The sequence below is a fragment of the Callithrix jacchus genome, chromosome 15 (genome assembly GCF_049354715.1).
Source record: "Callithrix jacchus isolate 240 chromosome 15, calJac240_pri, whole genome shotgun sequence".
NCBI classification, from domain to species: Eukaryota; Metazoa; Chordata; class Mammalia; order Primates; family Cebidae; genus Callithrix; species Callithrix jacchus.
The window spans coordinates 7,920,297-7,933,795 of record NC_133516.1 but is presented as its reverse complement, the minus strand read 5'-3'; the positions used below and the strand labels follow the sequence as shown (position 1 = coordinate 7,933,795).

The 13,499-nt window shown below is 45.6% G+C and overlaps 1 protein-coding gene across 4 annotated transcripts in view; it reads right to left on the bottom strand.

Moving 5' to 3' along the window:
- Window positions 1–13,499, bottom strand: part of USP13 (ubiquitin specific peptidase 13) — a 129,967-nt gene that overhangs the window by 83,157 nt on the left and 33,311 nt on the right. For all 4 annotated transcript variants that reach the window (XM_003734800.6, XM_035273659.3, XM_035273660.3 and 1 more), the window contains exon 3: window positions 10,305–10,365. In XM_003734800.6, the coding sequence (XP_003734848.1) occupies window positions 10,305–10,365 (61 nt within the window). The remainder of the gene's footprint in view (window positions 1–10,304; window positions 10,366–13,499) is intronic.

Here is a 13,499-nt window from a genome sequence, read left to right as displayed (position 1 = left end):
TCAGGCGTGGTGGCTCACGCCTGTAATCCCAACATTTTGGGAGACGGAGGCAGGTGGATCATGAGGTCAAGAGATTGAGACCATCCTAGCCAATATAGTGAAACCCTATCTCTACTAAAAATACAAAAATTAGCCGGGTGTGGTGGCCTGCGCCTGTAGTCCCAGCTACTTGGAAGGCTGAGGCAGGAGAATCGCTTGAACCTGGGAGGCAGCGGGCAGTGAACCAAGATGGTGCCACTGCACTCCAACCTGGGCGAAAGAGCGAGACTCCATCTCAAAGAGAAAGATGAGCTCCTCTAGCCTGTTGTCACCTCTTGTTCAGCTCATCTTTGGTAAAGGTTACATGAAGGCTCAAGGAAATGTCTTGTCACAATATTTATATAGACATTTCAGCATCACTTTCACAGGGATGCCAGCATCCCAGATCATGTTTGTATATTTATTCTTGGAACTATGGTGACAAAGAGCTAGTGAGTTATATTCCACCCACATGCACACAAACAGGCACACGAACACACAGAAACGTGGGCTCTACAGACAAAGTTATGTCACTTATTGAAGCAGCCACCTGAGAACCAAGGGTCCAGAATGTTGTTACTTGTATGTTTCCAATCAAAAACCCAGTATATGTTTGTGTACAACTCTGCTCTTAAATTCCCAAAGGGAGGGCAGTTTGTAGTAAGAAATGAACAAATAAGATACAGCTAAAATGAAGTCTAAGCTTTTTTCTTTTTTTGAGGCAGGGTTTCACTCTGTTGCCCAGACTTGAGTGCAGTGGTGTGATCATAGCTCACTGCAACAGCAAACTCCAAAGCTCCAGCTATCCTTCTGCCTCAGCCTCCTGAGAAGCGAGGACGGCTGGGCCTGGCTAATTTTTTTATTCTTTGTAAAGACAGGGTCTCACTATGTGACTCAGGCTGGTCTCAAATACCTGGCCGCAAGTGACCCTTCCCACCTCAGCATCTCAGAATGCTGGAATGAAAGGTGTGAACCACCACGCCTGGTCTCAATATTTTAATAAAAGACTCTAAATAGTAAAAGTCCGAAATGCCAAGATAAAGAGCCAAACCAAACGACACTGCTAGGGAGCTACAGAAGTGAGGGCCGTTTGACAAAAGGTCATTTGAAGGAAGATTCTGTGAGTTTAGGCAGTAACTAAAGGCATTTACTTCAAGGTTATAATTTTATAACATATAGAAATATGTTATAAAAATGTGACTGCTTCAATATCTGACGTTTTAAGTTGGAATCTAAATGTTTAATAAAAGTAGTATTCAACCCAATATAATATTATTTAAATCGTAGACTTCAGACTATGTAGAAACAGAAACGTTTATGCTATGTTAATGCTAAAAATACGAAATTCATCTTCATTGTAAAGACTTTATATTATGCTCATAGACAAAAATGAGACGGAAACCTAAACAAATGAAAATAATGAATGAATGAGCTTTATTCTTGAATTTTATTATAATATTGTATATATAACAATCTTAAGTAACCAAAGCATAAATCCTGTGATTTTGTATGCAGATTCAGTTCATTTAAGATATTATCTGTCTCTTTTCCACAGAAAACATGCTCATTTAAAGCTAATTCAATGAGCATAAATAAAATACAAAAAAAAAAAAATCCTTGGCCAGGCGCAGTGGCTCACGTCTGTAATCCCAGCACTTTGGGAGGCCAAGGCAGGTAGATCACAAGGTCAAGAGATCAAGACCAACCTGGCCAACATGGTGAAACCCCATCTCTACTAAAAAATACAAAAATTAGGCCGGGTGCAGTGGCTCACGTCTGTAATCCCAGCACTTTGGGAGGCCAAGGCAGGCAGATCACAAGGTCAAGAGATCAAGACCAACCTGGCCAACATGGTGAAACCCCATCTCTACTAAAAAATACAAAAATTAGGCCGGGTGCAGTGGCTCACGTCTGTAATCCCAGCACTTTGGGAGGCCGAGGCAGGCAGATCACAAGGTCAAGAGATTGAGACCATCCTGACCAACATGGTGAAACTCCGTCTCTACTAAAAAATACAAAAATTAGCTGGGCGTGGTGGCATGTGGCTGTAGTCCCAGCTACTCGGGAGGCTGAGGCAGGAGAATTGCTTCAACCTGGGAGGCAGAGGTTGAGGTAAGCCAAGATTGTGCCACTGCACTCCAGCCTGGCACCTGGCGACAGAGCAAGACTCTGTCTCAAAAAAAAAAAAAAAAAGTCCTACTCTGGCATTTGCTAGCTATGTAACTCTAGAAAATTTATTTCTAAGTTCATTTTTCTCATGAGTAAGACATGCATATTATCTACCCCACAAGACGGTTAAAAGTGGATTAAACAAGATAACGTTTTAAGGCCAGTGCAGGATCTGGTAGGTTCTAGGGGACTCCAGGAACAACAGCCGCCATCACCACCACCTTCACCACCTCCTCCCTGTTCCCGAAACAAACGCAACCGAAAGTGCCTCCCTTTTCCCTTCCCTTTGGCTGCAAGACAACGGTACCACGTGGGATCTTCTATGAGATCTGAGCATTCAGAGGTTATGACCTTCAAATTCTTCCAGACTGCAAGCTCAGAGAGCAGGAAATGAGTGTCACCGCCCACGTTCCTGGCCCCTGCGCTGTGCCGGGCACACACCACACACTCTGCAAATGTCTGTGAATGGGACCGGCAACTCCTGTGTGTTTAAGAAGACGCAAGGCTGCTGCCATACAAAAAGTAGAACTGCTGTGCTGCTTTAAACTTAGTTGACGTTTACTTATTTTATTTTATTTATTTTATGTTTTCGAGACGGAGTCTACCTCTGTCGCCCAGGCTGGAGTGCAGTGGCCCCATCTCAGCTCACTGCAACCTTCGCCTCCCGGGTTAAAGCGATTCTCCTGCCTCAGCCTTGTGAGTAGCTGGGATTACAGGCGCCCACCACCATGCCCAGCTAATTTTTGTATTTTTAGTAGAGAAGGGGTTTCACCGTGTTGACCAGGCTGGTCTTGAACCCCTAACCTTGTGATCTGCCTGCCTCAGCCTCCCAAAGTGCTGGGATTACAGGCATGAGCCACTGCACCAGGCCATACTTTTATTTAATTCAATGGAATGGAAGAGAGGCATGATCTTTCCCAAAAAACTTTATCCAAATTAGGGAAAAGTCCACCAGAGGCACCTACATTCTGATTTAGGGGACAAATCTAAGGTTCCTCCTGAATATATACAACCCCACAGCCCTAACAAAACCTAAGATTTCCACGTCTCTAAGTCATGTCTCATCACCCCAAAAATATTTAATTGAAAAACCTACAGAGTAACCATGCCCTAGGGAGCCCCATCATCTCCCCAGCTGCTACTTTCTATCTGGCTCTTACCTGGCAATACCCAAGAGTGCTTTCTCCAAGTTAAAAAATAATAATAATACAAAAGACAAAAGGCCGGGCGCCATGACTCACACCTGTAATCCCAGCACATTGGGAGGCCGAGGCGGGTGGATCAAGTCAAGAGATGGAGACCATCTGGGCCAGCGTAGTGAAACCCCATCTCTACTAAAAATACAAAAGTTAGCTGGGTGTCATGACGCACACCTGTAGTCCCAGCTACTTGGAAGGCTGAGGCAGGAGAATCACTTGAACCTAGGAGGCAGAGGTTGCAGTGAGCCAAGATCCTGAAACTACAGACACTCCAGCCTGGCGACAGAGTGAGACTCCACCTCCAAAAAAAAAAAAAATTCTGTAATCCCAGCACTTTGGGAGGCCGAGGCGGGTGGATCACGAGGTCAAGAGATCGAGACCATCCTGGTCAACATGGTGAAACCCCGTCTCTACTAAAAATACAAAAAATTAGCTGGGCATAGTGGCGCGTGCCTGTAATCCCAGCTACTCAGGAGGCTGAGGCAGGAGAATTGCCTGAACCCAGGAGGCAGAGGTTGCCGTGAGCCGAGATCGCACCATCGCACTCCAGCCTGGGTAACAAGAGCGAAACTCCGCCTCAAAAAAAAAATTCTTCCCCAGCTCTGCTTCGACGGTAGCCCGGGGATCTGAGGAGAAGCTGCCGGGACTGCCCATTTCCCCAGGATGCCCAAGCTATGAAGGACAGTGAGGGGATGAGTGGTCCCTGCACAAAGCCAGGGCCTGATTCCCAGGTTCTCTCAGCCTGACCATGTTAACTGTAATTGTTGGAGGCACGTGACCTGTCCAAGGGCTGCAATATCTAACCAACTATTTACCTTCAAGAGAAGGTACAGGGGAAAGCCTGTTCAGCACAGAACATATTCTCTCTCCCACTTCAGAAAGAAAGAGCAAGTGTAGTTTATTTGAACCTTCTGGTTATCAGAGGCGCAGACGAAGTTTCTGAACAGGCCCATTAGCGAAACTTTGCACACATTTCCCATTATCAGTCCATTTCTCAGCAAGTTTGAACACCTGGTCTAAGCTAAAAACAGTGGAATTTGAGTTCTCTGAGGTGAAGTGGCGGATCCTTGGAAGCTCCCCTCTTCAGACACAGAGAACCGAACTCCTTACTCCTGTTTGCGAAAACCAGGGCGGCTCCATAAATACGTAAATGTTTAACACTGTTTTTTATGATGTGTCAAACATATGTTTTTTGTTTGTTTGAGACCGTCTCGCTCTGTCGCCAGGCTGGAGTGCAATGGCACCATCTTGGCTCACTGCAACCTCTGCCTCCCGGGTTCAAGTGATTCTCCTGCCTCAGCCTCCAGCGTAGCTGGGACTACAGGTGCACACCACCACACCCAGCTAATTTTTGTATTTTTAGTAGAGATGGGGTTTCACCACGTTGGCCAGGCTGATCTTGATCTCCTGACCTTGTGATCTGCCTACCTCAGCCTCCCAAAGTGCTGGGATTACAGGTGTGAGCCACAGCACCCGGCCCCATATATGGTATTTTTTAATTAAATGCATTAGCAGTTATTTGCATATCTATGCAAATTTGTAGCTTTATTGTAAAATATATATATGGAATTAGGCCAGAATCGCGTTGTGAGCCGTAGGGTGTTTCTTGGAGAATACGGAACTCCGTTACCTCCACTTCTCTACTGTCTCTTTCATATCAGCCTATGCCCCAAACTCACTAGCTTTCATATTTTTGCAAGTTATCTTTCTAGCTGAACTCTCCCAGTTCACAGGACCCCTAAGCATCCCAGCATTTTTTTCACAGCAACCCTAAGCCAAAAGAAATGCCTAATGGTTCTGTTTATTTAGTAGTTAGATTCAAAAAAATTTGGTAAATATGTATGTTCTAACAACCAATTAACCATTTGCAAAAAAAAAAAAATACATGTAAGTTGAAAGAAAAACATTTCCTTTCATCCCACAATCGCCACAGTTCTTCACTGAAGGGGTACACCTGCCGACTGACACACAGCTTCCGTCTGGGTCGGATCAGCCGCTGCCACGCTGATTTCCCACTTCACACTGATTTTCCAGTGTGCTTCACTTTTACCACAGAAACCACTTTAAAAACCAGCTTTACAAAGATATGAAGTTATCAGAAGGAATACAGGGTAACCTAATGGTAAAAATACATTGTGTTTAGTTCATGCAAAGGTTGAGCATCACTAGGATCTCTCAGAGACTTAAAATATGCCTCAGGGCCCTGGTGAGCTCACCGTAGCACTCCAGGGACCTCAGAACATGGCTTGGGAGCCAGAGGGTTAATGGGTCCCCAGGGACCACGGGAAAAAGAATCTAAAAGCTTTATACATGTATAGACAGTCACTGGGAGGATACACAATATACACAAAGAGGTACCCACAGAAAGTTTGTCTCTGGAGTCAGTAACCAAGAGGCTAGGATACGGGGAAGAGAGGGGAAAAAACTTAATTTTCATCAAACAGCCCTTTATAACTTCTCAATTTTAAGCTTTACCCATGAGGTACATATTGAAAAAATTTTTAATTCTAAATATTTTTAAAGTATAGAATTTAAATTATTTTTCAATTACTAATAATTGTGGTTGCTGGTTTAAAAAAAAATGGCAGCAAAAGCTAGTGCTGAGGTCATTTCACCTGAATGAACATCAAAGTAATGTGGAGGAAGAGTGATTTGCCACTGAGGGGCAAGGTGGAACTCAGGACACTATGAGGCACCAGCCAGTGGCCTCAGCTTCCCCTATAAAATCAATTGCAGGTTGCAACCAAATAATTCAGTGGCTTCAATGTCACTGCTGAGCCAACAGAAAAGGGATTATTTATTCACAGTCATCAAATGAATGGGACTAAAACACCTCCATCCGAGATAAAGCACTGGCCACCTACAGCTGTTCCACGAAGCAGAAGCAGCAGCATCACAATTTCATTTCAGTATCAGTGAAATAGCACTTCCTAGTCATAAAGTAACAGAGAAACTGCAAGAGAGCTCTGAGTTATCTTCCTCTCCAGGAGGAATCCACCCCAGCATCCCTTTGAGGGGAGTCTGTGGCAGAGGCTACCAGCTGCCTCACGACACCCTCTGTCCCCTGCTTCCTAATAAGAGACCCCAAACTTTACTCAGCAAAGGCAGCTGGTGGGCTTTCCAGCCTCCTGTGCAGTGAGGTATGGCCACGTGACCGAGTTCTGACAGAGAGGCGTAAACTTACTGGGGCTCTGTGAGAAGGCTGACAAAACAAGGTGACTCTGCTGGGAGATTAGACGATTTTGTCCTTCCCCCTTCCTCTTTCATGCTTTCCAGAATCAGGATGTAATGGCTGGCATTCCAGTAGCCATTTTGGACAATGAGGTGACCACAAGGTAAGAAATCATGGGCCAGGATGGAGGGGAAGCCGAAATGTGGGAAGAGTCTAGATCCCTGGTGAACCTGAGGCCAACACATCACCCCACTCAGTGTTTCCCAACATCCTCCACGACAGCAAAATAAGCATCTATCTTGTTTAAAGTTACCACAATCAGTCAGGCACAGTGGCTCACACTTGTAATCCCAGCATTCTGGGAGGCCAAGGCAGGCAGCCAGGAGTTCGAGACCAGCCTGGCAACATGGCAACCCCTGTCTCCACAGAAAAACACAAAAATCAGCCAGGCATGGTGGCGCATGCCTCTGGTCTTAGCTACTCGGGAGGCTGAGGTGGGATGATGGCTCTAACCCAGAAGGAGGCTAAGTTTGCAGTGAGCCATGATTATGCCACCGCACTCCAGCCTGAATGACATATTGAGATCCTGTCTCAAAAATAAATAAACAAAGCTACCAGTGTTTTAAGTTTTCTGTCACATAAACCAGATGTAATCCTAATACACAGCCTGTCACTGAAAGTAATGTACAGGTCACATCAACTCAGAGGGCTGGGACCAATGTGACAAGAGAGAAGTGCCTGTCCAGGAGATGAGAAGCACTCGTTGAGGGGCTTTAAATCAGAGCTTGCAAAGAAATGAATTCCTGGCCAGGCACAGCGGCTCACACATGTAATCCCAGCACTTTGGGAGACCTCAAGATCTTTTGAGAAGAAGACACAAAAGCTAAAGGCCAAGGTCAGCTAACTTCTTCATTCATCCAAAGAAAACAATAAAAATTAACAACAGTAAGTTATTTCTGCTTTCAAGAAGATCCTGCTGATGTCACTTAATTCAAACAAAATCGTATGATCTGTGTTAGTGCAAAAGAGCCGGATGACCAATAACCGAAGCATCAGAAGGTATTCAGTAATTTCAGCTCTGGGTTTCATGCTAGCCTGGTTCGGGTTTGGCTGGTTAAATTGGGTTGTGGACCAAAGGCAGGTTGGGAAGGAAAGAAGACTGGCCAGGGCAGAAAAGCCAACTGCAGAGAAGCCTCATACAGAAAAGCATGAGCTGAGAAGCAGGGGAAGACAGCCAGCCGGGACCCGCACAGAGCGACTGGGAACCAAGCCATGAGCTGAGAAGCAGGGGAAGACAGTAAGCGTGGACCCCGCACAGAACGACTGAGAACCAAGCCATGAGCTGAGAAGCAGGGGAAGACAGCCAGCCGGGACCCCACACAGAGCGACTGGGAACCAAGCCATGAGCTGAGAAGCAGGGGAAGACAGTAAGCGTGGACCCCGCACAGAGCGACTGGGAACCAAGCTAGGAAAGAAACTCAGCTCCACAACAGTCTTCAATGGCTTCACTTTTCAAATAATTAATGTGTCTTTTCATCACAATAACATGTTTGTTATAAAAAAGCTTAAATACAGATAAGCAAAAAGACGAAAATCAGAATCACTTCCATTCTATGACTGGGAAAGAGCTGCTATTAACAGTTGGAATATTCTTCCTATTCCTAGATATGTGTGTACATGTATGAATGTGTATGTAGAAGTGTGTGCATGCACAGATATACATACATGCATGCATACACATACGTCTATCTCTATACATGTGTATACATGTATGGCTTTTTTTTTTTTTTTGAGACGGAGTTTCGCTCTTGTTACCCAGGCTGGAGTGCAATGGCGAGATCTCCGCTCACCGCAACCTCCGCCTCCTGGGTTCAGGCAATTCTCCTGCCTCAGCCTCCTGAGTAGCTGGGATTACAGGCACGCACCACCATGCCCAGCTAATTTTTTGTATTTTTAGTAGAGACGGGGTTTCACCATGTTGACCGGGATGGTCTCGATCTCTTGCCCTCGTGATCCACCCTCCTCGGCCTCCCAAAGTGCTGGGATTACAGGCATGAGACACCACGCCCAGCCATGTATGGCATTTTTTTACAAAAATGAAATCATACTATGGATGCTATTTTGCAAGTCCTTCCAAACAATAATCTGAGGCATTCAGGCATATAAACTTGTTCGGCCAAATATTATCAAACCACTTTTTTGCTTTTAATATAAACTATGGCCATAATCATCTGATACAGAAATCAGTAGTCATTTGCATAAACAATTCTGACTCTTCTGAATAAGGGAAATTTTTGAATCCACCATTAACCAAACACTAGAGCCGTAATTACTGCAGGCCAGGTCCGCTGGTGCTAAAATTAGTGAGCAACACTTTGAGGAGAAACAAGATATCTGGCACAGTCTCAAAGTATCATTCTCAAAGTATTTCTTATTCACACTATAACTTTACAGTGAAGAAACCCAGCAGACGCTACCTTAATGCTGCTCAAGTTCAACGTCACCAGTGTGACAGCTTGCCCACGTCACACACCCGACACCGCGCACTGCGAAGGGTGGGCTACGCCTGCAGGATTCTTTCCAAAATGCTTAACTTCACATTTTTCATGAGAAAACATCAGATAACACCAAACTGAGGTCTACTCTACAAAATAACTGGCCAGCACTCTTCAAAAGTGTCAGATGACTAGAGCCAAAGAAAAACGGCAGAACAATGAGAGTCTGGAAGGACTAAACAAACAGGACAGCTAAAGACGACGCGGAGCCCTGGACCGGACCCCACAACAGAGAAACGACATTGGTGGGAGGAGAATTATGAAATCTGAATGAAGTCTGCCGTTTGGCCAATTTTAAAAAGAAAAAGGAATAAAACGACCTTTTTTTCCCTGAGAGACAGGGTCCTGCTCTGTCGCCCAGGCTGGAGTGCAGTGGCACAACCATAGCTCACTGCAGCTTTGACTTCCTGGGCTCAAGCAATCCTCCTGCCTCAGCCTCCCAAGTCACTGAGACTACAGACACACTACCACACCCAGCTAATTTTTTCATTTTTTGGTAGGGACAAGGCCTTTTTACGTTACCCACGCTGATCTCAAACTCCTGGGTTCAAGCAATCCTCCTGCCTCAGCCGCCCAAAGTGCTGGATGTACGGGTGTGAGCCACTGCGAGGGGCAGCTATTTAAAGTCAGCAAAAAATCAGCTGGGCGCTGTGGTTCACACCTGAAATCCCAGCCAAGGCAGGTGGGTCACTTGAGCTCAGGAGTTTGAGACCAGCCTGGGCAACATGGTGAAACTCCATCTTTACAAAAAATGCAAACAATTAACCAGTTGTGGTGGTGTGTGGCTGTGGTCTCAGCGACTCATGAGGATGAGGTGGGAGGATGGCTTGCGCTTGAAAGGTGAAGGCTGCAGTGAGCCAAGATGGCACCACTGCTCTCCAGCCTGGGCAGGAGAGCCAGACCCTGTCTCAAAAACTAAAAATAAGCAGTAAACAGACCAGAAGCAGAGTTATAATTACTCTCTAGTCACTGTCAGTATAACTGCTTCAAAGCAGTAAACCCAACTAAGGGCTAAAAGCACACTTCACTGGCAGCTAAATGCAAAGTGGAGGCAGGCTTTTAAATTGGTGCCTCTTATCCTTAAATTGCACAGCAACAAACAATCTATTACTCTGAATCAAAGATGCACATGAGTCTGCACACATACACACACAAACATAAAATCTGAGCATGCTACTGATAACTATTTACCTAAAAAAAGCTTGGAATTCCTCCTTTTTGGTAAAGCTCCACCAGACGCCCCTCTTACCTTCTGAAAAGGAAACAAAACATCATTAAAATGCAGCCTATAAAACACACATATTTGTGGGGGAAAAGCACATCTCAGAGGTTCCTAGTTTTTATAAAAGGCCAAGAAGAAATATCCCCTCTAGATGAGCCATTCCAGGATAAACAGGACCTGACCCAGGTCCATGCATGTAGGTGAAGGGGAATGCTATCCATCTGCTGATTTTTATCGAGTGATAAAGAAAGCACTTCTGAAAAGAGAAATGGAAACCAGGGATCAAGGTGAAATCGATGCTTAAACTTCAAATCAGCACCTGCTCCCAAGAGGGCTGGGGTCCAGACCTGATAATGAAAGACTCAGAGATGACGGGGCTCCAGGAGGCGAGGGTCTTATTCTCCTGCTTACCCCGTGGGTCTCCAGTGCTTGGCACTGGGCATGCTGAACAACTATTGTTGAAAGGCTTAATAAACATCAATAGTCATTAACAATCTGGTCATATGAAATCTCAATCTAACCTCCCTAAACATTTTTGGAGCACCCACAAGTGGCTATGTGCACCATCCCAAGGCGGGTGGATTCTCTACCTGTGGTGGAAGTCATCAGCGTAATGAAATAAAATGCCCATCAGGTGGTAATACAAAAGAGGCCATTCATCTGCTCACACAAAACATTTTACTCTCGAATCAATTATAATACCAAAACCCTATTTCCAAGCAGCCACCAGTGCTGAAAGCTTGCAGCCCCTTTTCTGCTTCTCAGTTTGTCCTCTCATGAGTTCTACATATCCTTTCTCATTTTAATTTTGACTTTGAAGGCTGACTCATCTTTGTGATTCTCACATTAAGTTTTGATGGGTTACAGTTCACATCTGAGGAATCTGCATTGTAGAACACTTTAGCTCAAAAACCCGTCCCTCCAGATACTGATGTCAAATGCATTCCTCTTAGAATCCCTCCCCTATGATCTCAGAGGCTCTTTCCTCCCCTCTCCACTCATCTGCCTCAGAAAGGAATGAAATAAAACCTATTGCAAAGGCACCTTTAACAATCCTGGAGGTCCCTGAAATCTCTCTACAGAACTTTATGGTGTTCTTTAATTATTCTAGTCTCACTGCCCCCTCCCTTCTGCATGATGGCAGAAAGATAACAAAGAGAGGTTGCATGAAGACTCGCTAGAACATGAGCCTGTCCCTGACTGTAAGATTCGCATCTTAGACTTGCAAAAAAGGAGAACTTCCTTCTAAAGACCATCACCTCTGCATCAGTTAGCAACCAACATCAACAAGGTGTGAGAAAATAAAACTCCTCCATCAGCAAATATGGCTGTGCCCACATGTCAGGTTCTATGCTGGAGCTCAGGGTGCCAACTGAATGAAGACATGACACATCTCTTAAGGAGCTAGCCCGCAGAGCAGGGAAGCATATATGTAAACAAATGGCACCACAGAGTCTGGTGAGTGCTAAGAAAGATTAGAAAAAGGCACAATCGTATCATAATGAGCAAACGATCAGCTCATCTGGGGATAAGGGTGTGGGCAGGGCTGGTCAGGTAAGAACAGCAGCAATCCTGGCATATAGCAGCTACTGAGTAAATATTTGTTGGATGGATGAATGGGTGGGTGGATGGATGGGTGGGAGGATGGGTAGGTGGGTAGGTGGGTGGCTGGATGGATGGATGGGATAGATGGGTGGTGAGTGGACAGACGGATGGATGGATGAAAGGTGGATCGATGGACGGATGGATGGATGGATGGGTGGATGCATGGGTGGGTAGATGAGTGGTGGGTAGATGGACAGACGGATGGATGCATGAAAGGTGGATGGACGAATGGATGGATGGATGGATGGATGGATGGATGGATGGATGGGAGGGTGGATGGATGGGTGGATGGGAGGATGGGTAGGTGGGTGGGTGGATGGATGGATGGGTGGATGAGTGATGGGTAGATGGACAGGTGGATGGATGGATGAAAGGTGGACGGATGGATAGGTGGGTGGATGGATGGATGGGTAGGTGGATAGGTAGGTGGATGGATGGATGGGTGGGTGGATAGGTGGGTGGATGGATGGATGGGTGGGTGGATGGATGGATGGGTGGGTGGGTGGATAGGTGGGTGGTTGGATGGATGGGTGGGTATACTGACTACAGGGAGTACAACAGGTAAAGGGGACTGGGGATAAAAGACATCCTAGACAGAGCAAACAGTGCACACAAAAGCATAAAATCACAGTGTGCTCCAGAAACGAGAAGTAGTTTGCTATTTCTAAAGCACAAAGTTGGTGGATTAAGAGTGAGGGTTAGAAAGGCTGCAGGCTCCAAATCATGAGCACCTTATAATTACATGCACAAGAGTTTGGACTTCATCCTGTAGAACAGGAAGAATCATCAGAGATTTAAGTGCCAGTGTGCCACGGATGTGTGCATTTGGAAAGACAGCTCTGGGAGCAGTATACAGACTAGGTGGGATTGAAGGCAGCAAGTTTGAAGGAAGGAAGGTCAGTCAGGAAGCGACAGCATGAGTCCTTTTAAGGATAATGAGCACACAGACCTCAGACAAGAACGGCAGGAATGAGAAGACAGGGTGGACCTCAGAGCTATTTGAGAAGCCCAAATAACAAGCTCACTGGTGAGACACAGAGAGAAGCAGAAGCAAAGAACATCCAGCTCCCTAGAACTCAGAGGAGGAAGATCTGTGAGCAAGAGAACGCTGCGTTCAGTCTGGGCACATGGACCTCTAAGTACCTACAAAATGCCGGAGTAGAAAAATCCAGACCAGAATAAGATGACCAGGTCTTCGCCTCCAGAGAGATATTAATTTAAATGTCATCCGCTTAGAAGAAAGTGGTTAAACAAAAAGATGGATAACCCTGATGAAGAAAAGCATCTTTCTGAGGAAGAAGATAGGATCGGCAAATGGCATCCTAGGAAATGCCGATAACTAAGACGTAAACAAAGGAAGAGATGCTGGTGGAAGAAACTGGGAAAGGACAGGAGGAAAGCAAGAGAGAGAATGGTGTCAAAGAAAGCAGGAGAGGCACAGGTCCACAAGAAGCAAACTCAGAGATGCACATGCTCAAAAAGGCAAGTAACGTTAGAGCCGAAACACAGCCGCCAAGGGCAACAGCTAAGAGGTCACTGACAGCATGGGCAGTGTCAGT